The sequence below is a fragment of the Cnephaeus nilssonii genome, assembly GCF_951640355.1.
Source record: "Cnephaeus nilssonii genome assembly, chromosome: 2".
NCBI lineage: Eukaryota > Metazoa > Chordata > Mammalia > Chiroptera > Vespertilionidae > Cnephaeus > Cnephaeus nilssonii.
In genome coordinates this window covers 62,475,389-62,502,722 of record NC_137073.1, presented here as the reverse complement: position 1 = coordinate 62,502,722, position 27,334 = coordinate 62,475,389, and the positions used below count along the sequence as shown (strand labels likewise).

The 27,334-nt window shown below is 38.5% G+C and overlaps 1 protein-coding gene and 1 pseudogene across 6 annotated transcripts in view; both read right to left on the bottom strand.

The window, feature by feature from the left end:
* ARB2A (ARB2 cotranscriptional regulator A) overlaps positions 1–27,334 on the bottom strand; it is a 372,775-nt gene that overhangs the window by 322,574 nt on the left and 22,867 nt on the right. For 2 of the 5 annotated variants that reach the window (XM_079790343.1, XM_079790344.1), the window contains exons 2-3: positions 15,509–15,632; positions 2,400–2,501 (exon numbers count right to left, since the gene is read on the bottom strand). In XM_079790343.1, the coding sequence (XP_079646469.1) occupies positions 2,400–2,501; positions 15,509–15,614 (208 nt within the window). In that variant the 5' untranslated portion in view covers positions 15,615–15,632. Of the gene's footprint in view, positions 1–2,399; positions 2,502–15,508; positions 15,633–27,334 lie in introns of those variants that run through there. The other 3 variants (XM_079790345.1, XM_079790347.1, XM_079790346.1) reach the window with 2 other exon arrangements.
* On the bottom strand, positions 18,831–20,205 carry LOC307114633 (small ribosomal subunit protein eS6-like; annotated as a pseudogene). Its single transcript has 2 exons — positions 20,082–20,205; positions 18,831–19,449 (listed from the first exon to the last, which is right to left on the bottom strand). The product of its transcript is annotated as a small ribosomal subunit protein eS6-like (transcript).

Below are 27,334 nucleotides of genomic sequence, written 5' to 3'. Positions count from 1 at the left end.
TAATACTTCTCATAATGTAATAAGGATTTTCGTTCTTTAGGAAAAAATAGGCCCCAACAAAAGAGCTAACTATTAGCATTGGTGTTAAAAGTGAAAAGAAGATAAAGATGCAAAAAAAAAAAAAAAAAAAAAAAAGTGAGTAGTCTTACCCAGAAAAGCAATCTGTATCACTTTTGTTATAGTGGTATCTGCAAATTTGGCATTTCTCAAAGGTTTGGAAAATCTCTCCAATAACTGTCAAAGGTCTGATTTAGGACGCTGTAGCTTAGGGTCCTCTAAAATCAGCTGTAAAGTTTCATATGTATACACAAAAGCGCATTATTCTAGGAAATGCATACATATATTTTATCAGATTCATGGTAGGCTAGGAACCAAAATAGGCTATCACTGGCCTAAATAAATCAAGCAATTGAAAGTATATAGGATACTTTTTGTAGTAAGAGTTTAATAAATATCAGATATAATGAAAGACAAGATTCAAACTTAAACAGTCTACAAACAAGTACAATTACTTTTTTGGTGATACAAAAGTGTGCTTCCTCGTAATACTGCACTAGGGCATAGGGAGTGTGGGTGAGGGAAAAAGGGGAAAATCTTCACCTTCTTCATCTTCCAAAGCAAAGACATTTCAGCTGGGCCTTGTATAAGTATAACCAGAGACTGGCTAAGTAGACATCTTAAACCAAAGGAGCATTTAAACAGGCACAGTGATTTGAAAGAACATGTATCAGTTTGACTCAGGTAAAAAGAATCTCTTCCCTTTTGCTTAGAGTGAGCTTTGTTTCCAAATTTTACTTTTACCTAATTAAGAACTTTAAAATCCTTTAGAAAAATTTAGCAGCTTATCCAGTCAGGTAATTAAAGTTTCATTTTGAGGCTTTCATAAGAGTTTTTGTCCTTATAAACCTAAAAAAGAAGTCCCCGAAGATACTAAGTGGGACTTAACCTTTTAGGGATTTAATATTGAGACCCAGTTTCCTGTTTTCAAATCCTTACCTCTTTGAAAAGTACTCACCATTAACCCTGAATTCAAAGGTGAACTCGATCATGCTAAAAATAAGATCCTTAAAAGTGACATTCTCTCCTTGGAATGCAAGCATCTTTGCCTAATTCTGTTAGTCTATGTTTATGCAAGACAATGCCCAGTATATTTATAAAATAAATGATAGGTTTGTGCAAGGATGCATGTGCATTTGAGGTGTGTACATGAAAGGGCACATGCATGTGCAAAGGTGTAGGTGTGTACAAAAGTGTGAGTGCAGAGCATGTGCACCCAAGGGTGTAAATGTATGCCAAGATGTATGTGTGTGTGCATGCACACATGTATGTGAACATATCTGATAAGGAAGAGATAAAAGAATATTGCTCCTTTGTTTTCTACTTACTTAAAAAAATGTTCAAGGAAGATAAAAGACAGACTTCAGTGAAAACTGATATCCTATATCCATAAAGCAAACATAAGTTCTGTGATTTACCCACACTACCAACACACTCCCCATTCCAATTCTGAATAAAAGAAACCAGTAATTATTTCAAAGGAGCAGATGCAATGTCACTCCCAGTGCTCATTTGATTCTGTTAATTAAAATATAAAGAAATTTTTAAAAAACAAAATATTACTACTCATACATATTTTGGAATAAGATATCCTTTACTTAAAAAGCATAAACATTAATGTCAGAAAAGCAATAAAAGTTTCTAATATCTTCTATTTAAACTCATTTAATATTCTAGTATAACTTGTATTGTAAAAGGATATCCACTAACACAGTAATGACAGATTACCAATTTAGCTGATGCAGAACAAACAGAAAGCTACAACTCAAATGCTACCTAATCTGTAATAACATTACCCTTCAAGTAAAACAATGTGTTATTAATCCAAATAATCCTAAGTTTTTGTTCAGAAACATTCTTACAATCTATGGTGTGTTCCTCTAAATTCCAAGTGCAAATTTACTTTATTCAGAATTTAATTAATAAACTTTGAAATAAGAATGTTGCCTGAAAAAGTCATAGAAAATTTAGTATGCTTTAAAATATCATCACAGATAATCATTGCCAGTCACTTCATTTTAAATAACACGTGAAAAAGTAGCTTATGTCTATATAATATACTTGGGAATTCCAATTGGATACTAGGGAGTTGAATGCTCAGGGTTGAAAATACATAACTAGTAAGCTGAATCTAATTCATGTCCATTGGTTTAAGTGACTTCACAATTTATGGGAAATCATGACGTGGTTCTTTTAATTAAGTGAAGAATTTTGCCATGAAAGTATTTCTCAAAAGAAATACATAAAACATTTATGCCGGCACATAAAGTAGTAAATAACATCTGTCCTGTGAATCTATCAGCATTGTTAAATAAATATTGTATGTAGCATACACCACTTACTTTCATTAAAAGCATATTCAAATCCTTCCAGGGTATCAGGAAAATCAAGAGGTGGTTCATCTTTCTTCATTAGTTCATCCAAATCTATCCTAGATAATAAATCTAGAAAAAAATGACAAGAAATTTCCTTATATTCATTTTCATAGTTAATAAATATTATATTTTAAATTCTCTTAAGTATTCTTTTGTTCTATTTTATTACTTTTATACATTGCCATAACTGACAATACTATTAAATTTTTTAGTTTCCAGAGTGCTATATTATAATGAAGTACAATATCAACATAACCTAAGCATTTTCAAAATTATAATCCTCAAAAGGATCACAAATCACATCCTAAGCACCACTATAGTAAATTATTAACTTCTTCACTTCAAAATATACAGCTATTAATCTGTACTTTATTAATCTCCTTTTACTGTTTTAAAAGTTTCAGATATTAATATGACTTCTAAAAGGTCACTAAATTTTAAATATAAATGAAGCTACTGGTATGGATAAGAAAATTTATAAATCCAAATAGTGGCAATACAGCTTATTATTTAATTTTAGGAGAAAATTACAGTATTTTAAAAAATGATAACTGAAAAACTGGTTAACACAAAGCAGTATTTATTCTTCACATTATTTGATTTTATATGATCAAGAAATTTGCCAAGAAGGTTTTTTTATAAACATTTTCTTTTGGAATCATCTTAGATTTACAGAAAAGTTGAAAGATAGTACAGATAGTATATGTATATCCTTCACCCAGTTTCCCTATCATTAACATCCTACATTACAACAGCACATTTGTCAAAACAAAGAAACCAATGTTGGTACATTACTATCAACTAAGCCCCGTTATTATTAATCATTTTTCCATATTGTCCATCTGCTATTCCAGGACTCCAGCCAGTACACTACACTACATGTAGTCATCATGTCTCCCCCATCTCCTCTGGTATGTGACTGTTTTGAGTCTTTGCTTCTTTTCTGTGGTATTGACTGTTTTAAGGAGTACTGATCGAGTATTTTGTAGAATGATCCTGGATTTAAATTTGGCTGTATTGTCTTGTGACTAAACTAGAGTTACAAGTTTTTAGAATGTCACAGAGATAAACTGCTCTTCTCATCATATCACTGAGGTGTAAATCTTCATCAGCTCATTAAGGTAGTGTTTGCCAGTCTTCTTCACAATGAAGCCACTGTTTTTCCCTTTTTACAGTCTATTCTTATAAGTGACTAAGTCTAGCCCACTCTCAAAAGGGGAGAGGAGGAATTATGTTCTATCTCCTGGAGTAAAGAACATCTGCAAACATTATTTGTAATCCTTTTGTATGGAAGTTTGTCTTTCTTCATCTATTTACATATTTATTTAATCATTCATTTGATATTTATTATATACTTTGAGTTACAATTCAATACTACATCATTTACTTTGTTGCTCAAATTGTTACAGTGTTGGCCACTACAAGCTCTTTCTGCTGGCTCTCATATCCCTTTGACGTACATGATTTCAACTTTATGTTTTTTGAGCATTTCCTTACTTTTTGCTACTTCAAGATGCTCTAGGCCTATCTTGTATTTTCCCTCCCCAGCCCTAGAATCAGTGTGTCAGCAAGCATTTAATGCTATTTTTGGCTCATGTTATGGGATGAGGCAAATTGATCACTATAAGTAATCATAGAGTCATATTGAAACTCAGAAAAATAAAAAGATAAACTTCAAATTTATTCAGTTCCAAAAAACTGGGTTTTTGGGTTTTAAGTTTGTTTCGAGATTTTTCATTCTAACTCTAGTTCCTGATGAGAAAAAGCTCCTTAGATATGTAGTAAAGCAAACACCAGTCCCTTTTTCTATAAAAGAAGTATCTCAGAGGTAACACTTTATTTCTGTTCTCACAGGGATATAACAAACCCATCAGTATGGCTCATCAAAATATGCTAGAGAAAAAAAAAATTAGTCTGTCTACCTCAATTCTCTAGTCTCTCTATAGGACATAAAGGTAAGCCAACAAAAAACCGCAAAAAAAATCAGTGTTTGGTACTCTTCAAACTGCTATATCAAATAAACCTCAGTTTACTCAAAAATATACCATCTTCAACATGCAAACATAAAAAAAATTGCAAAGTCTCTAATAAAATTGAAATATTACATAATATGCATACGAAGCTGAAATATGCTGACAAATTTCTGATTCATTAGTAAAGTTTGTGAAAACCATGTAATCTGTACAAAGCTGAGTAAAATAGAACAGTTTTTAATGTCAAAAATTGGCTTGGAGTAGCTAGAAAATTCTCACTTCTCTCCTTCCAATGAGTTGAAGTTTTGGGGCAAAATCAGATTCCTTCTCTTTACAGTCATTTCCACAGTGCAAAATGTAGAAACCTTTTAAGCAGGCACATAGAAACCAGTCAATATATAAGCAGACATATTATGTCTAATAGCCATTTTCTCTATCAGGTTAGAACCTAAAATGACACCTAACATCTATATATCATTTTAAAGATTTCACATACCTTATTTGATCATCACAATCCTATAAAATAGTAGTACGTATTATCTTCACTGTCCTTCAGCTCACAGAAGTAAAATGGCTTGTCCAAAATTATACCTTAACTAGTGACCCGGTGCACATTGAAAGGGAATAAATTAGAAGATGGCCAGCAGAATGGGACTGGGTGAGATGTGCCGGACATGTCCTGGAGCTAACCTCCCACGGTCCCTCCCCGGTGTCTGCAGAGTGAGCAGGGTCCCTCCGGCAGGTGGGGTCCCTCAGCCTGCCCTGCAGGGATCAGGCCGAAACCAGCTCTCCGACATACCCTGAGGGGTTCCGGAGTGTGAGAGGGCACTCTGCAAAGTTGCTTTTGTACAGAGTGTGGAACGCAAATGCAAGTGTGCAGTAAACCAGATTCGGGGCCAACAGTGCCCCAGCAACAACATAACCCACGGCTGAAGGTGGAATCATGCAGCCCAGAGAGGAATCGGGCTCCCTCCTCTCTGGTTTCAGGGTGCATCACCCGAGAACCGCTGCTGCCAAGTCATTGCAGCTCGGCAGCTCCTGTGTTGAGCATCTGCTTTCGGGTGGTCAGTGCACGTCAGTGACGGGTCAGACGATCGGACACTTAGCATATTAGCCTTTTATATACACTGAGTGGCCAGATTATTATGACCACCTGACATTTGTAGGCAAATTAGCCGTACACTGAATCATATGGGATATGGAAGCCGAAGGCCTGTTCGAACACCGTTGCTGTCTGCAGTTACCAAGATAAAACGCCTCCAATTTGCACAGGAACACAAGGATTGGACAGTCGAGCATTGGAAAAAAGTCATGTGGTCCGATGAATCACGTTTCCAGTTACATCATGCAGATGGCAGAGTGAGAATTTCGTGGAAACAGCATGAAAGCATGCACCCCACATGCATGAGTACAACACTTCAAGCTGGTGGGGGCAGTGTTATGGTTTGGGGCATGTTTTAGGCCCTTTAATTCGTGTGGAACAACGTCTGAATAGCACAACATACCTAAGTATCGTTGCTGATCAAGTTCATCCTATCATGTTGATGGCGTATCCCAATGGAGATGGCTTCTTCCAACAAAACAATGCACCATACCACGGTGCTCTTATTGTGCAGGAGTGGTTTCAAGAACCTGAGGGAGACTTTATCTTGCTTAGGAGGCCCCCACAATCACCAGATCTCAATCCAATTGAGCATTTGTGGGACAAAGTTAAAAGAGCCATCCGGCAGCTAGTTCCACAACCATCAAATCTCACAGAACTGGACAGTGCTATTCATCAGGCATGGTGTCAGATTCCTCGCATCTCCTTTCAACATCTTGTGGAGTCAATGCCAAAAAGAATCGCCACAGTATTGAAGGCAAAAGGTGGCCCAAGAAGTACTGATGGGGTGGTCATAATAATCTGGCCACTCAGTGTATATAGCAGGGGTCCTCAAACTTTTTAAACAGGGGGCCAGTTCACTGTCCCTCAGACCGTTGGAGGGCTGGACTACCATTTAAAAAAAAACTATGAACAAATTCCTATGCACACTGCACATATCTTATTTTGAAGTAAAAAAACAAAACGGCAAAAACACCCGCATGTGGCCCGCGGGCCGTAGTTTGAGGACGCCTGGTATATAGACTAGAGGCCCGGTGCATGAAATTCATGCATTGGGGGGGGGGGGGATGTCCCTCAGCCCGGCCTGCACCCTCTCGCAATCCGGGACACCTCAGGGTTGTCCGACTGCCCGTTTAGGCCCAATCCCCGCAGGATTTAGGCCCTGCAGGATTGGGCCTAAACGGGCAGGTGGACATCCCTCTCACAATCCAGGACTGCTGGCTCCTAACCACTCGCCTGCCTGATCAACCCTAACCACTCTGCCTGCCTGCCTCATCGTCCCTAACCACTCACCTGCCTTCCTGATTGCCCCTAACCCCTCTGCCTGCCTGATCACTCCTAACCACTCGCCCGCCTGCCTGATTCGCCCCCAACTGCCTCTGCCTCGGCCCCCGCCACCATGGCTTCGTCCAGAAGGATGTCCGGAAGGTTGTTTGGCTGTCCGGTCTAATTAGCATATTATGCTTTTATTATTATAGATTATTATAAATAGTAAGTGGGCTTAGTAAAATAAATGTGTTTCCCAATACCTAACTTAGTGCTCTTTCAAAATCACCATTTATTCGATGTGCCATATCAACTCTAAAATATTCTCCCCCCTCTTCCTTGCCTTATAAAGATAAATAGTTATACATACAGAAATATGCTTTTACTTTGCTCAAAATGTTCCTTTGAATGATAAAATGAAGAACTAAATAAATAGGCATTCCTCAAACTTCTCTGTCCACTAGAGAAGCAGATATATTTTTTATTTCATTAACATTGAGGAAACACAAAGGTGAAGTCTTCCAGATGCTATAATGATTGATCTCAGAGTCCTGTGGGCCTCCACTGGGTTTACCCTAAAAGAGCAGGGTAGTCCTCATAGTGGCATTCTTGAACATAGACTACTCTTCATACAACCAAAGCAGTGTCGGAAAGCATCAAATGATGAATTCTGATTTTACTGGAATTGAATTGATCTGGAAAGGAATTGTCAGAGACTATTTTTCTGCTTTGTAAAAAGAAACCAATATTGTATAGCTGTATTTTACACACAGAGACTAATTCCACAGAATTAGGTAAAATTCAAGTATAATAAAACATTTACATTGAAAATCTCTTCAATCATCTATAAAATACAGTACAAGTAAACCCATATAACCTACTAAACATGCATCAGATGTGACACAACTGTTTTTTTTCTAGGACATGTCTCTGGTGATTAAAATGATTCAGCAACTAGAATTCTAAACTTCAACTAAGCATATGCAATAACTGGATAAAAATACCATTTGATACCCAAAGGACTTCAAAACAGACACTCAAACAAATGTTTGTACATTATGTTCATAGAAGCATTATTCACAATAGCCAAAAGGTGAAAACAACCCAAGCTGAATGGTGTGGTGATTAATTTTAAGTGTCAACTTGACTGGGTCATGGGGTGCCAACATATTTGGTTAAATATTATTCTGAGTACTAGTATCTTTGTGAAGGTGGTTCTGAATTAGATTAACATTTGAATCTATAGATTGAGTAAAGCAAATTGCCTCCCTCCTATTTGGATGAACATCATCTGATGCATTGAAGGTCTGAGTAGAACAAGAACTTATACAAACAGAAATCCAGGGAACATGTGTGGGAATGAATATTAAGGGTGTGGGATAATCATGGAAGGAATAATCAGGTCATATTTATTGATAAAGGCTTACCAAGCACAGATTCTGTATTTAATGCTGCAGCTTGGAGAGTTAGGAAGGGCTCTAACAGTTTGTTTGATTGGTTGGCTTAAACATGAGCCAAAAATGGGCCCACAGTGAGTGGATTTGCTATGGTTTAATGTAGAGGAAGCAATTCAAATGTTTAGGGAGATAGGAATATTAAAGTGGATTTATCATTGAAGATCTACTCACTCAACCTGGAAGGGTCCAGAAGACATACCTTAAGCCACTACTACGGGAAATAAATCTGTGAGGAGAACACTGGCATCCTTAAAAAGCTATGTGATGACTTCTTTTATGCTAGACCTTACAGTGGGAACTAAAGTCACTGAATTAAGAAACATAAATGCAATGGGAGTAAATGGTTCCTAGGGTGGCAGCAGCCAAGTGGGATCACTCTACCACCAAAGGCAAGGTGGGCTTGGTTACCGTAATGGACAGCAGAGTCAAAGCAACAATCAGAATAATCTGACACACAGACCTACTGTATTGGCTAGTTGAGCATGTTGTTCCTAGAAATAAGACAGGAAGCCTGCTAAATTCTTACTTGATATGTACCAGTATAAGCAGAAAAGTTCTGGGTCAAATGAACAAAAGTCCCACCTAAATAAAAAACAGTCATAATCAGTTCCCAGACTTAAGCCAGTGTACAGACCCAGAACTTGGGAGGAGGTCCTCTTAAAGAATGACCTTAAGGAATGATCCAGGTACACTGCTAAAAATTGCACTTTTAAGCTTTCTCCCATCCTCCCCCAAAGGGAACAATGGCCTTTTACCAGGATAACTGCACTTGGGAAAAGAAATAACCAGACCTTTCAGAGACTTATGGACACTGGCTCTGAAATGAAGCTGATTCCAGGAAACCCAAAAGGTCACTGTGATTCATCACCAGAGTAGGGGTTGATGGAGGACAGGTTCATCTCACAGTGGGTTCCTAAACTCATTGTGATTATTTCCCCAGTTCCAGAATCATTATTTGACAGAATCCCCACATTGGTTCTCTGATCTGTAGAATTAAGGCTATTGCAGAAAAGGCCAAGTAAAAGCCCCTAAACTGTCTTTACCTAGGACAACTAAACCAAAGAAGTATGACTTTCCTGGGATTGCAGAGATTAATGCCACTATCAAGGACTTGAAGAATGCAAGGGTGGTGATTCCTACCACATCCCCACTCAATTCACCTATCTGGACTGTCCAGAAGACAGATGGAACTTGGAGAATGACAGTGAATCATCGTTAAGCTTAAACAGATGGTGACTTCAAATGTATCTTCTATACCAGATGTAATTTCATTGCTTGAGCAAATTAATACATCCCTGGAACCTGGTATGCAACTATTGATCTGGCAAATGCCTTTTTTTCCATCTCTGTCAATAACACCCACTAGAAACAGTTTGCTTTCAGTTGGCAAGGCCAGCAACATACCTTTGCTGTCCTACCTCAGGGATATATTGACTCACCAGTTGTAAGTCATAATTTAGTTTGCTTGATCTTGATCACCTTTCCCTTCAATATGATTATCACTCTGGTCCAATACATTAATGCCATTATACTGATTGGACCTAGTAAGCAAGAAGTAACAATCTAGAGTTACTGGCAAGACATTTGCGTGTCAGAGGGTGAGAAATAAATCTGACAAAAATTCAGGGGCTTTCTACTCCAGTCTAATTTCTAGGGGTCCGACGATATGGGTCATGTCAACATATCTCTGCTAAAGTGAAGGATAAGTTGTTGCAACTGGCCTTTCCTACAAACAAAAAAGAGGCACAATGTCTAGCAGCTATCTTTGGACGTTTGAGGCAACATAGTCCTCCTTGGGTGTGTTACCCTGATCCATTTAGCCAAAATGTTGCTACTTTTGAGTGGTGCCCAGAATAAGAGAAAGCTCTGCAGCTGGGTGTGCTGCTCTGCTACTTGAGCCACATAAGCCAGCAGATTCTATGGTGTCAGTGGCAGATCAGGACGCTGTCTGGAAACTTTGGCAGAGGCCTCTTGATGAATCAAAGCATAGCCTTTAAGGATCTGGGGGCAAAGTCCTGACATCCACTATAGGTAACTATTCTTCTTTTAAGAAACAGCTTTTAGTCTGCTACTGGGCCTTTGTAGAGACTTAATGCTTAATCATGGGCTACCAACTTATCATGTAATCTTAGCTGCCCATCATAAACTTGGTGGGTTAGCTGACCCACCAAGTCATAAAGTTAGGTGTGCAAACCAGCACTCCATCACCAAATGGAAGTGATATATATGTGACCAGGACTGAGCAGGCCCTAAAGGCAAAAGTAAGTTAAAACGAAGAAGGGGCCCAAATGCCAATGGTCGCCAACTCCTACTACATTGCTTTTTATCTATCAGCATGAATTCCTTGTGGAAAGTTCCTACCATCAACTGGCTTCCTACCCAAACTCACGTCTGGTTTATAGGTAGTTCTGTAGGATATTCAAGCACCACTCAAAAGTGTACAGCTGAAACACTATAGCTCCTTTCTAAGACATCCCTGAAGGACAGTGATGAAGGGAAATCCTCCCAGTGAGCCGAACTGAGAGCTGTGCACCTGGCTTTTATTTTGCTTGGAAAAAGATATGGCCAGACATGTGATTATATATTGATTCCTATTCTGTGGCTAATGGTTTGGCTGAATGGTCAGGAACTTGAAATGAACATGATTGGAAAATTGGTGACAAGGAAATATGGAGAAGAGGTATGTGAACAGACATCTCTGAATGGGCAACAAATTTAAAGATAGTTCTTTCCAAAGTGAATGTTCAATAAAATATTTTAAATATTAAGTGGCTAGGGTGATCCATTCTATAGACACCAGTCATTCTATTTCCCCAGCCACCCATTATAGCCAGTATTCATAGGTCTGGAAATTAAGAGTGAACAATGGGAGTGGCACCACTCTATTACCACAATTCTACGGGGGAAAAAAAAGTCCACTCTGACTATTCTTACTCAAAATAGTAGTGGAAGTCCTAACCAGCACAAAAAAGCAAAAAATAAAATAAAATAAAAGACATATAGATTGGTAAGGAAGAAATAAAACTGTCCAATTTGTAAATGACAAAGAAAAGCCCAAGGAATCTACCAAAACAACTTATCATCATAATAATAAAAGGCCAAGAGGCGTCACGACCAAAACGACCAAATGACCGGTCACCATGGGGTGCATGGAGCCCCCCTTGGGTCCTCCCCCACGGCCCACAAGCTCCAATCGCAGCAAGGCTGGAGGCCGGCGGGTGGGGGGGCGTGGCTGCGAGCCTGGCTGCAAGCGTGGCGGAGCAGCAGGTGGGTGAGCCCCAAAATAAGCCTGCCCAAATATGCCCAATTCATATTTTACTTTAATCAACACACAAAATTTAATTATATTTCCATAAACTATCAGTAAACTGAAATTAAAAACACAACACAATTTATAATCATTATAAAGAATTAAAACGTAAGTATAAATCTATTAACAAGTGTATAAGACTTACATGTAAAAAATTACAAAATGCTGAAGAAGAAAAGCAAAGATCTAAATACATGAGATAGGCCATGTTAATGGAATTAGAAGACTCAATATAGTAAAGATGTAGCTTCTCCCCACATTCAACTATAGATTTAAATATAGTTTTTAACAATAAGTAAAAAAAAAAAATGTTTAGATATAAACCATTTTACTCTAAAACTTATATGACAAGACAAAGACCTAATATAGCTAAATAATTTCGAAAAAAAATAAAGTGGAAAGGACCACTCCACTCAATTTTAAAACTTACTATAGCCCTAGCCAGTTTGACTCAGTGGATAAAGCATCAGCCTGTGTTCCACAGGGTCCCAGGTTTGATTTCGGTCAAGGGCACGTACCTTGGTTGCAGGTTCCTCCCTGGCCCGGGCCCTGATTGGGGCACATGCAGGAGGCAAACAATCGATGTGCTTCTCTCACATTAATGTTTCTCTCTGTCTTTCCCTCTCTCTTCCACTCTCTCTAAAAGACCAATGGGAAAATATCCTTGGGTGAGGATTAACAAAAAACAAACAAACAAAAAACTTACTATATAGTATTGTAACCAAGAGAGTGTAGTATTGGAGAAAAGATTGAAAAAGATCATGGAACAGAAAAGAGAGCCCCAAAATAAGCCTGCCCAAATATGCCCAATTCATATTTTTTTTAAATCTTCACCCAAGGATATTTTTTTCCCACTGATTTTTAGAGAGTGGAAGGGAGGGGGAGAGAGAGAAAAACAAAAAAAACAAAACATCAGTACCAACATGAGACACATTGATTGGTTTCCTCCCACATGCATCCCGACCAGAGTCAGGGATCAAACATGCCCTTGACCAGGAATCGAGCCCTTGGCCAGGAATCGAACCTGCGACCATACCCAAATCATTTTTGAGAAAGGTCAAGAAGTAATTCAATGGTGAAAAAGGTAGTCTTTTTCACAAATGGTGCTGGCACAACTGGGTATTAGTAGCCAGAAAATTAGTAGCCAGTGAGGCTGAGTGGCTGAGTGTGGACCTATGAACCAGGAGGTCATGGTTCAATTCCTGGTCAGGGCACATGCCCGGGGTTTCGAACTTGATCCCCAGTAGGGGACAGGCAGGAGGCAGCCAATCAAAGATTCTCTCTCATCATTGATGTTTCTATGTCTTTCTCCCTCTACCTTCTTCCTAAAATCAATAAAAATATATTTTAAAATTTTAATAATAAAGGTTGACCTAAGTCTCACACCTTATATAAAAATTAACTCAAAATGAATGACTATTTTTAATGTAAAACCTAAAACTAAAAAACTTTAAATCATTTTTAACACCCTCTACTGAGATACCCAAGATGTGTGTTCTCCCTGGTGGCAATGAGTAATAAACTCAGTTCATTCAACTATAGATGTGTTCCTAGTGGTCTCTGGTTATAGGTCAATAACAAGTCTCAGAAGTGATTACTTCAAAAAGACTAAATAAATATACTACCAAATAGGTATAAAAAGAAAAACACAGGAGAAACTCTTCATGAACTAGGGCTAGGCAAAAAATTCTTAAACATGGCATCTAAGGCATAATCCATATAAGAAAAAACTGATAAATAGAACTGTTTTAGATATAAAATTTTATCTAGCTTGCCAATTTGTTCTCAAATATACTGTCCTATATATTTGTCATTTTATTTTCTAATATATCCAATCTGACTTCTTCATTAATCATTATAAGCTCATGTGTACTAAGCCTTCTTATTCATATTATACAATGAAGAAAAAGTTTCAGTTAAGCAACTTTCAGAAAAAAATCTGAGTTTGTATCCAAATAGTTCCATTTTTAGAATACTATTCATATTCTTTTAATGTCACCATACTACCTCCAAACTCCAGAAAATCAATCTCAACTCGTATATACTGCTGGTGTAAGTATAAATTGGAACACCAAATTTTCACATTACCATGTAATGTTGAAGATGCTCAAAATATAACTATGTGGAAACCCAGGAAATCTATTTTTCTGAGTGTACTGGTCATTCCAGAAGGATACAAGCATGCAGTAAAACCTTCCAGAGGGTTGACTACAGCTGTCTCCAATTCCTCTCTTCTATTCTCTACACAGATTCTATAACATGCTTTCATTTCCAACAATTCGTTGAAACAGCTTTTTGTGAAGATTACCAATGATGTCCACACTGTCAAAACCAAAAGTATATTCTCAGTCCTCATCTAGCCTGACTCATGATCATGACTAAATTAATTATTCCCATAATCTTCATTTAAGGTTAAGGACCTCTCTCTTGCTCCTGGTTCTCAGCCTATCTTACTAGAGATTCATTTTCAGCCCCTTTAGCAGGTTTCTCCTTATCTTCCTGACCCTAAGGTTGAGATGCCCCAGGGTTGAATCTTCAGATGTGTTCTCTTTTCTGGCTACACTGACATTGTTGGTGATCTCAATCATGATCATAACTTTAAATATTATCTCTACATTAATGATTCCCAAAACTATTATTCTAACCCACATGCTCTCCCATACTCCACACTCAACTTTTCCACCTTCATGTTTAAGGGGCATCTTAGTTTAATACATATAAAAGCTAACTCTTATTTCCCACTACAACCACTACCACTGCTACCAGCTTTTCCAAGTTTTCTTAATATAATTAATGGCACCTATCTTAAAGCTATTTAGAGCAAGAGCCTTCAAAGTTACCTTCAAGACTTCACATTTGTGAGAAGAAAGCAATGGAAAGCCATTTTCCATTTTTGTAGATAAGGGCTAGTTACACCATCCCTTCGACAGATCATTTGCTTTAAAAGCAGGGACAAGGTGAGTCAACTGGTGGCTTTATCCTATGTAAGCTTTAGGATTTCATGAAGAGATAAAAGGAGGCAGTAAAAGGGATTCTTGAGGTATCTTTATCATCCAGCCAAGCATTGCAGTGTAGGACAGCAGCTAGATATTCAGAGAAGTGGCCAAAACGAAGACAGTCTGGTACATATTCACCTGGAGCGTCTCCTACAAAGCATCTTGAAGACCAAATAGACTCTATGCTGAATCAAGTAAAAGAGACTTTTTTTTTTTTATTGTCTAAAGTTTTACATATGTCTCCTTTTTCCCCAATTGACCACCACCCCCTGCCCCCAGCCATTCCCACAAAAGAGACTTTTATCAGCTGGCATAGTTGGCATCTCAACATTTAGAAAACCCAAAATATATTTTTTCTACTACCAAACAAAGTAACTGTGAGACCTTGCACAAGTTACTTAGATAATCTGATCTTGGGCAAGTCACTAGACAGTGAGACTGAAATATATGATAATAAAGAAAACTTACAGGTCCATAATGAATACTTCTTTTAGAGGTAAAATTATTTTAGATAGCAGGTTTGTTTTTTTTTTAAGTCTAGAACTCAAAAATTCCAAAAAATGTCTAAGGCAGATTCCTTCTGAGATGTTAACATGAAGGGCCTCTCATAATATATCCCTCATGCCAATGCCACAAGGATAAAATGCAGGATTAGGCAGATCACTATACTAAATTAGTATGACATCGAGAACAACAAAAATAGGATAACATCACTACCATAAATTTATATGGCCTTGAATAAGAAAAATATTAAGAATTCTGACTGTAAAATTACATGATTCTATGATTTATTTGCTGAGTACAGACTATATCTCAGACAATGAAATAGTTGTTGTAGGAACACAAATAATTACAAACAGATTAAGTACTGTTTTTATTTTAGAATTGAAATAAACAGCAGGTCACCTAAATATTCCTATACCTTCATCAGGCACAATGAAAATATCCTAAAAAAGCAATTTAAGTATGTACCTTTCAATGCTGTAGTCTTTTCTTTTTCATCTGGACCTCCCTGCTGGATTTGTGCCATGCTTATCCAAATTGGGCACAAAATTAAAGAGCTCAAGGAAATAGACATCAATCTTCAGAAGACAGTCTAGAATGAATGAAAGCAATAAATTAAGCTCTACTCAATCCTGCCTACTCCATGAGAACTTCCTTGATCCGCCCAGTCGAGATTAATCTCTCTATCCTGATTTTCCACTGTACTTTGTTGATGTCTATTCTATATCCTCATCAAAGGCTGCCTTGCACTGTTGTTATTTATATATTTGTCTAGGTCAGGGAAAAGATTATAAGCACCAGGACAGAGGTATCAAGTTTTTTCATCATTATATCTCTCATGTCACAAAACACAATACCTGATAGTACATACAGATACCTAATGTTGTTGAATTGAACTTAGCTAAACTTACTATTTAGTTTTAGTTCTTTATCATCTAACTAGAGGCCCAGTGCATGAATTCGTGCACGGGTGGGGTCCCTCGGCCTGGCCAGCAATCGGGGCCACAAGAGGTTGGCTGGTGGGAGGAGGGGCCACGGGAGGTTGGCTTTGGGAGTGCACTGACCACCAGGGGACAGCTCTGCGTTGAGAGTCTGCCCCCTGGTGGTCAGTGCACATCATAGCAACTGGTCAACCAGTCGTTCTGTCGCTTAGGCTTTTATATATAAAGATTTTAAAATATCTCCAAGTAGTTTCAAAAACTGTAACTTACTTTTAAGATAAATTGTAAGCATATGCTATCTATAAGGTCAGAATGTCTTCTCTTGGAACAGTGGTTGGCAAACTACAGCTCGCAAGCCACATGCGGCTCTTTGGCCCCTTGAGTGTGGCTCTTCCACAAAATACCACGGCCTGGGCGAGTCTATTTTGAAGAAGTGGCGTTAGAAGAAGTTTAAGTTTAAAAAATTTGGCTCTCAAAAGAAATTTCAGTCGTTGTACTGTTGATATTTGGCTCTGTTGACTAATGAGTTTGCCGACCACTGTCCTGGAACATGCAGATAGTCAAAAGGAGAAAAATACATAAATACAAAATGTAGCTATAAATTAAATCTAATGTAATTAAAAAACAACTCTAAAAGGAAAAAAATAGCCCTTTTAATAATGAAACTATGGAAACTAAAGTGTTTGCAATAGAGGACTGGATAAAGAAGATGTGGTACATATATACATTGGAGTACTACCCAACCATAAGAAAAGATGAAATACTGCCATTTGCAACAACATGAATGGACCTTGAGAATATTAGGCTAAGTAATATAAGTCAGTCAGAAAAGGTTAAGAACTATATGTTTTCACTCATATGTGGGATATAAAACTGGAACTCATAGATGGACAACAAATGGTGGTTACCAGAGGGAAGGGGGATAAGAGGGTAGGTAGGAAAGAGAAAAGAAAACCAAATATATGGTGATGGAAGATGATTTGACTTTGGGTAGTGGGAACACAATGGAATATACAGATCATGTGTCATAGAAATCGACACTTGAAACCTATATAATCTTAATAACCAATAAATTTGGTTAATCTTATTACCCCAATAAATTTAATTTTTAAAAAACGAAACTATGTTGCATTCAATGTCTGGAAACCATAATCTACAAATGGCAGTCCAGTGAACAATAATAATATAAAATTATGATTTATCAAAGTCTAATTTTGCACTTAAATTATAGATAGCTTTTCCCAGGGTTTCCGTGAACAGTAAAAAACAACAACCCACTATTCCTAAATTAAAAGAAAAAAATGCAACACATACAATGGAAAAATTAAACTAATTTAGTCAATCCATAACTGTTAATAAAATCATTTAAAAACTACATTCATGACAATAATAAGACTGAATATTCCTCTGATTGAGGAACCCAATTGATTTGCTACCACTAAGCAAACCCCCATTTCCATTCAATGGTACATTTTATAATTAACTTTAAAAACTGAGTCATTTTCATAGGTAGCAGAGTGTAGCAATAACTAGAATGAATGTAAGACTATTTTTGACTGAGAAAGTTTTTTTACTTAACATGAAAGTATTTTTCTGCTGTGAATACTTAACTTAAAATTCTGTAAGTTCTATATGAATGTGTCTATATTTTCTTAAGGAACATATCCTAGTCTATAAGATGGGCAATTTACAAGATATGAGGGTGCAAATGGTTAGTCAAATAAGACATGGCCATGGCCATGGCCCAAGTAGGGACTTACTCTCTAGCTGCCAAATCAAACTGCCAAATAACCACAAGTAAAATATATGAGACTTAGACTTATAAACATCATTATAAAAAAGCAATATTGTAAGGGCTATTTATATCTGAGACTTAGTCTTACCAGTTAAAAGTTCCACAAGTCTGTGTACATTTCACTAGTGACTCATTATACAAATTAAAGAGAAATGTTCATAATGAGAGATTCTACATAGTGCTCTTTGCTAGCAATTCCACAACTAAATTGACTATCTACAAGGGACTTCTTGCATTTTTACTCTATCACTCTGCTAATACAATATTTCTTCTAAATATAAACTGTTCAGTTATTTTTCATTAGCCTCAACATACCTGATTTCTAAATAGAACAATTTATACAATTATTTCATTGTGACCATTTAAACAAAAGTGAAATTATAAAATATTTTTTATGCTAGAGTCCTTTTCAAGATTCATATTTTAGAGTTCTGGGGAGCTATGGGCAGCATGGTGACTATAGTTAATACTGTATTGTATACTTGAAAGAGAGTGAGGTGAGGGATGTGTTAACTACGGTAACCTTATTGTGCTAATCATTTTGCAAATATAGTGCCATCAAATCAGCATACTGTGAACCTTAAACTTACACAATGCTCTATGTCCATTATATCTTAAAAAGGCTTTTTAAAAGCTCTAAATACTCCACAATGTTGACTAACACATTCATTCCCTCTGTAGACTTCGATCTCCATGAGGTCAGGTTCCTAACACAATGTCTGGCATATTTGGAGCTCAATGGGTATTTGTAAAAGATAGAAGGGGGAAAGATTCACATTTTAAAGAATCGTTTTCAAGATTCCCAAGATTAAACATCAACTAACAATTATATTCTTATTCTATAGGAGAATAACTAAAAATACGCGCTGCAAATCATTGAAGTGATGATACATAAGTTAGGAGACTAATTACTACTTGAGACCCTAAACCTTACAGCAGCAGATGCAAAGCAGGTAAGTATGAAGCAAAAGCCACTTGTCTGTTGCTCGCTCTCTCTCTCTCTCTCTCTCTCTCTCTCTCTCTCTCTCTCTCTCTCTCTTTGATATTTGCTCTCCTTTATTTGTTAGTTACAAAATCTCATTTTTGACTGTACTCAGATTTAAAGGTAGAAGCTCTCAGAGAGGACAGTCTACGTCTCTTCGCAATCTGTTCCTGGCGTTTTTCTTTGGCCTCCTTCATTCTCTTAGCCAAAAGTTTAGCATATTCTGTGGCCTCTTCCTTGTTTTTCTTAGCACGTTGTTTCTTCAGAGCAATACCCCTGCATTTGTATGGATGAACACGTGGAGTAACAAGACTCTGAATCTTGGGTGCTTTAGTCCTAAGTTTCTTGAGGCTTCCTCACAACGTATTTGTGGACATCATCTTTAGAGACTGAAAAGTTTGTGGATACTGCTAGCTCTTTTGGGCCCCAGGTGACAAGGCACAGGGAGACCAGGAATATCTTTCTCCCCCTTTTTTTTTTACAATGACCAAGTTGAGAACAATGAGATTGGCATCCACAATGCAACCCCGAACAGATTTTTGTTTTCTCTCTCCAGTTCTCCTTGGTCTGTAACAGGATTGCCCCTTACTCAGCAGCAGGTGGACTCGGCCATGGGTCAAGACACCCTGCTTCATGGGGAAACCTTGTTTGTCGTTCCCACCACTGATTTGAACCACATAACCCTTCCATTCTTTTTTTTTTTAATTTCTTTATTGATTAAGGTATCACATATTTGTCCTGATCCCCCCATTCCCAGCCCACACCCCTCCCCACACATGCCCCCACCCCCCTGTTGTCCTTAACCGCTGGTTAGGCTCATATGCTTGCACACAAGTCCTTTGGTTGATCTCTCCCCTTTACTCCCACCCTCTCCTCCCCTCCCTCTGAGGCTAGACAGTCTGATCCATGCCTCCTTGTTTTTGGGTCTATTCTCTTTTTTCTTTTTTTTAAATATATTTTATTGACTTTCTACAGAGAGGAAGAGAGAGGGACAGAGAGCCAGAAACATTGATGAGAGAGAAACATCGATCAGCTGCCTCCTGCACACCCCCCACCGGGGATGCGCCCGCAACCAAGGTACATGCCCTTGACCGGAATCGAACCCGGGACCCCTGAGTCTGCAGGCCGACGCTCCATCCACCGAGCCAAACCGGTTTCGGCTCTGGGTCTATTCTTGTTTATCAGTCTATGTTGTTCATTATTTCCACTAGATGAGTGAGATCATGTGCTATTAGAAATACACTTATAAGAACCGAAAATGAGACAAGCAATAATGGTTATGCTAAAAGGCAAATGAATCAGTCTGTAGTGAGTTTCTTTCACTCAGAGCATCAGCAGCAACTTCTATGGCCAGACGCTTCACATAAAAGGTGCGAAGTTTGCGTTCATTGCCCACTTCAATGAGTTTCTGGCAGCCAGTGGCTGGGAAAGAGATCTTGAGCTTCATCCTGAAGCAGCCAGCAGCCTCCAAGGCGCCACGAAAAAGAAGAGCTCTGTTGCTCTCTTATTTGCAGTTACATTTTTACCCTCTCCAGTTATTTTCCATGGCTGTGGCACAGCTGGTGAAATTAAATCAGGGACATTTAAAATCCTCAATTTCGTTTTCCTAATAAAAATTCAGAGCTATAACCTGCACGACCACAGATAATACTGAAAATGCAGCCAGGAAGCTATTTGATACATTTGATATATATTAATATGTGCACTCGACATAGTTTATTTAGTATTATCTGATGGAGGTTAGGTTATAGGGAATAAAGTGGTGGAAGGTTTTTACTGATATGAATTCGGACACAGCTGACATGTTGTATACTTCATGATAACCACTGCTGTTTAAATATGGTCTCCAAGAAATGTTACAGTATAAACTAGATTCAAAACACCTCAGTTTGCGATTTCATTCTGTGAACTACACAAAGCAATTATCATATCTTCTTCCCTTCTATGATTCCAACAGAGAACCCAGTACATATAAATAAAGCTGTAAGTAACTTGTCATGTGTAATCTTTATCTAGCCAGTATTTCAAAACATGAAACAGTAGAATATTTCTTATTGCCCTGTTTGCTCAAAATATGGCCTGAGCACTTACAAAATGTACAAAAAGATACATTAGGTCTTAGTTTTAGGTCTGTTTGCTTTTAGGCAAGTATAAATGGAACTAGATATAGATAATTTTTGCAAGAGAAGGCTTTTCCACCTCACATTCTAAAAGCAATGATGAATGTGCAAAATATACCACAAGAGAAGTAAAACTGGGTTAATTCCTGGAACTCCTGGAGCTGGTTTGGTCCCAAAGAATCTTTGTTCACTAAGTCAGACTCTGGAAGTCCAGTTCACAATAGCCTACTTGCAATTAAAAGTACAATATGTGAATCGGTATCAGAGATTTATGAGGAACCAAAAGACCCATCCAAATATCCAGGTTACTCAGAAACTGCAAAGGTTAGCTCAGAATACTCCCAGGATTCGTGTTTATATTGTTTATATATTATTATAGCTTACTAGAGGCCTGGTGCACGAAATTCGTGCACTGGAGGGGGGGGTGCCCCTCAGCCCAGCCTGCACCCTCTCCAATCTGGGACCCCTCGGGGGATGGACTGCCAATTTACACCTAAACTGGCAGTCGGACATCCCTCTCACAATCCGGGACTGCTGGCTCCTAACCACTCGCCTGCCTGCCTGCCTGATTGCCCCTAACTGCTTCTGCCTGCCAGCCTGATCATCCCCTACCTGCTCCCCTGCCGGCCTGATTAACACCTAACTGCTCCCCTGCCTGCCCAATTGCCCCCAATTGCCCTCCCTCCCCTGCCGGCCTGGTCACCCCCAACTGCCCTCCTTTGCCGGTCCGATCTCACCCTCAATTGCCCTCCCCTGCCAGCCTGATCTCGCCCCCAACTGCTCTCCCCTGCCGGCCTGATTGCCCCCAACTGCCCTCCCCTGCCAGCCTGATCTCGCCCCCAACTGCCCTCCCCTGCAGGCCTGATCTCGCCCCCAACCGCCCTCTTCTGCCGGCCAATTTCGTTCTGATTGGTCGGTTTCTATGCCAGTCAGCATTACAATCTCTGCCTCCTAGGCAGCCATTGGATCCTCACAGTTCACCCAGATTTGGTTCTGATTGGTCGGTTTTTATGCCACTCAGCATCAAAAGCTCCGCCTCCTAGGCAGCCATTGGCTCCTCACAGTTCACCCGGATTTGGTTCTGATTGGTCGGTTTCTATGTCAGAAAGCGTCTTTGGGCCTATCAATGTGGCCTGATCAGAAAGGTGGGGCTGATCAGCAGCCCCGGTGGAGGCCTGGAGAGAAATGGAGGCACAGCTGCTGGCCAGGCCCAGAGAGAAAGAGAGAGGCAAGTGCTGATCAACAGCTGCACAGAAGCTATGGATCAGATCCTGCCTCTCTCCTGAGGCCTCTCTCCAGGCCTGATTCGCAGCCCCCTCAGCAGTCAGTGCTGGGTCACCGTGCCTGCAGCCATAGCAGTCAGTGCTGGATCGCCACGGCAACCCAGCGCTGACTGCAGGACTGACTTCCAGTTGGTCGAGCCTCCGGTCGTTTTGGATGTGACAGACCCAGGGTTTTTATATGTTAGGATAGTTCTGAGGCTCCTTTGCAAAAATATATGTTTTGGAGAGAGAGAAAGAGAGTGTGTGTGTGTGTGTGTGTGTGTGTGTGTGTGTGTGTGTGTGTACAGACATATGGGCACTGGGGAAAAGGCTGGAGAATAAGGGAATCAGGCTAGAACAGACCAGGAAGAAAAAGGCCAGGGTAAAATGGGCCTTTGGTGCACAGAAAACAGTAGCTTCCATAGCAAATGTAATCTATGTTTAGATTGAGATTTGGCTCAGAATAGGAATACCTGGTTCCAATCCAAGCCTATCTAAAATAATTCCTTAGTTTCCCAAGCAATTTGATATAGTATGTTTGAAATGAAAGAGAAAAAAAGTGGTGTGTTTTTTTTTTTAATCTCAATTCTACCATCTGGTAGGTGAATGACTTTAAGAAAGTCACAACTAGTAATGGGAACAACAACAAAACACAATTCCCTTTTATAAGGCAATTATGAAGATTATATGAAAGAATGTACATAAAAACATTGTGCAAACCATAAATTCCTTTACAAATATTTGTAATCCACATAAATCAAAACTAATTGGGCTCCAATTAATTTGTGCTCAAACTCTAAGGATATCCAAATCAGTCCAATTCATAGGAATGAATACATCTTCCAATGAAAATCTGGTCAGAAGTACTGATTGATTTGGTCACGATTTAGTTAATTCCTTGGCCACATACCATCTAATAGTACCCCACATACCATCTAATAGAACCCCACACTTTTACCCAATTTCTTATCAGGGTTGAAATATGCAATAACTGCTTTATTATTATTATTATTTTGATTATTTCAACTGATCCCACATATTGTACTTATTAGTTCAAAGTGAGAAACTTACCATTTACTATAGAAAAAAAATGAAGAAAAACTTGAGCATATAATCAAACAATTTACTCTTAAGCCCAGAAAGTTATACTAGTAACACCAGCAATAAAGCTTAATGGCAAAGTTAAGCTTTATGAAGACCACAGTATATTGCACATAAGTCATTTAAGCCACACTCATATCCGATGTTTACTGATTGTGCACTCCTTATTGTTTATTTAAGGGGAAAATCTGTGGAGCCTGACTTTCCCTAAATATGTTAACAACTGAGAATGTTATTTAAGAGCCTTCAGAATGAATTTCTTTTTGGTTTCTAGAATTTCCCAATTCTTCATGAAAAGATAGTGCTTTCTAGAATTTCATGTTTGTACCATATTTCAACAATACCCACATCCTGGGACTAACAGGAGATGAACTCAGAAAGATTTGAGGAGGCTCTGTGATAGTGCAATTATCTAATGTTAAAAAGAGAGAATTAGGAATCTGAAACTTCAAGCAAACTGTTTAAGCTACCATATTAATTACAGTGGTTATTTACTTTATTCAGAAAACAATACACACAATTCATACCTTGCCTAAATTAACAAAGGATTTGAAGGCAGCAAAATCTCTTATTTCAAAAGCAAAGAGCTCTGAACCCTCCTGGCCCACAAAATAGTTTTTCAGCACAGAAGACAACCATCACTTAGCCAAACGATTAATTACAGGAAATTAACTCTGTGGCACTGCAGTTGTCAGCACAAGGACACTTTGTGAAACATTAAGCCATTTATGTTACTAGATCTACGCTTAAACAAACTATGCCAAATAGCTCTCATTACTACTGTCTACATAAGCACACGGTGGTAGAATCCCTTCCTATGGCCATGAGTCAAGAATTTTACTAGACTTCACTTCAAACATTAAAGGACCCAGAGAGACCCATCTGTTGACAATAAACTCAGAAAGTAGTACATTGCAAAATTAATTTTTTTACGAATTAAATTAGCATAAAGGAAAAAAACATAATAACATCCATATCTGCAGAAAAAGTATTTGATAAAAAATGATACTCAACTTTGATACTCATTTTTAGAAGAGAAGTCATAGCTAACTAGGAATAAAAAGGAAAATCCTTAACATGATATAGGGTTCAAAAAAAAATACAGTAAAACAACTCTTCTTGGTAAAGATTCTCTTTAAAATCAGGTACCAGAAAAGAATGCCCATCATTATCACTTTACTATTAACCACTTCTAGTCAAAGTTGTTCTGGAGGAGGTTAAAGCCAGTATAAGATATGGAAAAATAAATTAAAATGTATAAAAATTGAAAATAGGAAAACAAAGTTATTATTTGCAGATGATATAACTATCTAAAACAATATCAACAACAAAACAAGAAAAAATGAACTAACAAGATTTTCAAGAATAAAAAAATAAGAAAAATCTCTAGCTACATTATTAGGAATAAAAAGAGAATTTAGTGTATTTATAATGAAGTGTATTTATAAATACCAGCAACTATAAGTTATAAAACAAGTTTTTAAAAGGACAATTTATAATAACAAAAAATAAAATATACATAAGAATAAGTCTAATAAAAAGATAAGTTAAACCTATAAGCAGAATACGATAAAATGTTACTGAAAGACATTAAAGATGCATAAATAGATAGATATACCACATTCATGGATAGAAACATTCAATACTGTGAATATACCAATTTCCTCTAGTTGATAAATGGAGTCAATGCAATTCCACTCAAACCCAACTTTTTTTTTTCCTCACAAAAACTTGAAAAGCTATTTAAGAAAATACTATGGAAGAAGAATGGCCAAGAATAGCTAAGACACTCCTAAAGAAAAATAATGATAGGAAGACTTGCCTTACTAAGTATGACAGTAATTAAGACACTATGTCATTAGTACTGGAATAAACAAACTGACCAATAGAATAGAATGAAACTCCAAAACAAATCCACATAACAGATTAATATGACACAGACAACACTGACATATTGCTGGAGAAAAGATGGACTTTTCAATAACTGGGACAACTGCTTAACTACATAGGTAAAAAATTAAATACCTACCTCTCTCCATATACTGACATTATTACATGGTGGCAGCAGTGGAATGGATTAAGGACATAAATGTGAAAATCAAAACTTTAAACTTTTTAGGAGAAAATATAAGAGACTACTGTTTTAATGCTGAGGCAGGGAATAAAACTGTAAAGAGATATTATTTTACACTCACCAGACTAGACAAGATTAAAGAGCCTGACAATGCCAAAAGTTAAGAAGAATGGAGTAGAATGGAGATTCTGATTCACATTGCTCAACAAAATATAAATTAGTACAACCACTTTGGAAAAATTGGCATGAGATCTCCAAGTTAAACATTTTTATAATCTTCAACCCAACAATCTCACATCTTGGTCCACTACCCGGTCTTGTACATACACATCTGAAGACAGATATAAAAATGTTTACAAAATGTTCACATCATCAAAAAGCCAGTTTATTTATTATTTATAGCTGCATAACAGGTTACCTCAAAATATATTTGCCAAAAACAATAAACATTTATAACCTCTCATTTTCTGTGAGTTAGAAATTTGGAAGCAGCTAAGTAGGGAGGTGCTGGCTCAGGTTCAGGAGATTGTAGTCAAGAGACATTGGCAAGATCTACAATCATGTGAAGGCTTGATTGGAGCTACAGATGGCTCACTCATACAGATGAATTATTGGTAATATTGTTACTAGAAGCTTCAGTACCTCCCCACAGGGGTTTCTTCATAGGTCTGCTTGTGTGTCACCATGACATGGCTTCTGGCTTTCTCCAGATAGATAGAACTGGGGAAGCCACAAGTTTCATCATCACTTTCTCAATACTCTACTGACACAGAGGGCAACCCTACTCAATGCAGGAGGGAGTCTACACAAAGGCATAATATTAAGAAGCATAGATCATTGGAGGCCATCTTAGTGTCTGGCTATTATACCTGGAAAAGGTTGGTTCCTAATTGTAGAAGGTTATATATACTATAGTGTATTAATATAGATGAAGAGTAATAGCTGTGAAAAGGAATGAATCAGAACTGCACTAAAAAACACGGACGAATTTTCCCAAAACAATATTGAATAAATAACCAAGTCTCAGAAGACTACATATAGTATAATACCATTTATATAGGGTTCATAAACAAACTAAACTAAAACAATTTATTAGTATCACAATTTAAGTGATGAAATTATAAGAAAAATCAAGAGAAAAAAACAAAATTCAGAACAGTGGTTACCTCTGGGAAGGTGAGAGGGGCATGAGATGGGGAGAAACACACAGGTCAATGCAAGTTATTGATAGTGTTTTGAGTCATGGATGAAGTGGTGAATTTAGTTGTTTATTATATAATTACTACAGGCCTGGTGCACAAATTCGTGCACGGTTGGGGTCCCTCAGCCTGGCTGGTGATCAAGGCCTATCGGGGGGCTGGCTGGCCGGGGGGAGGGATCCTGAGAGGTTGGCCAGCCGGCCTGCCCGATCAGGGCCAATGGGGGGGCCGGCCGGGGGGGAGGAGCCACAGGAGGTTGACTGGCCGGTGGGGGAGAGGGGCCGTGGGAGGTTGGTGGGGGGGGGGGGGGGCGGGTAGAGGAGAGGCCGTGAAAGGTTGGGCAGCCAGAGGAAGGGGCTGCAGGAGGTTGGCTGTGGGAGCACACTGACCACCAAGGGGAAGCTCCTGCGGTGAACGTCTGCCCCCTGGTGGTCAGTGAGCGTCATAGCGACTGGTCAACCAGTCATTCCGGTCATTCAGTTGTAACAGTTCGCTTAGTCTTTTACATATATACTAGAGGCCCGGTGCACAGATTCGTGCACCAGTGCGGTCCCTCAGCCTGGCCTGTGCCCTCTCGCAATCCGGGACCCCTCAAGGGATGTAGTAGTGCACGAAGCGGCAAGCGGCTGGGGAGGAGCCCGAGCCGGGTGCCACTCCCACTCATCCCGCTCATTCTGGCCCCACTGTGCCTGCTGCCGCTACAGTTTGGTAGCACACGGTCATGGAGGCAGCAGAGGCTCACACCGCCACAGCAGCAAATGCCAGCCATGAGCCCAGCATCTGGCACCAGTCAATCAGCTGAGCAGCACTTCCGCTGTGG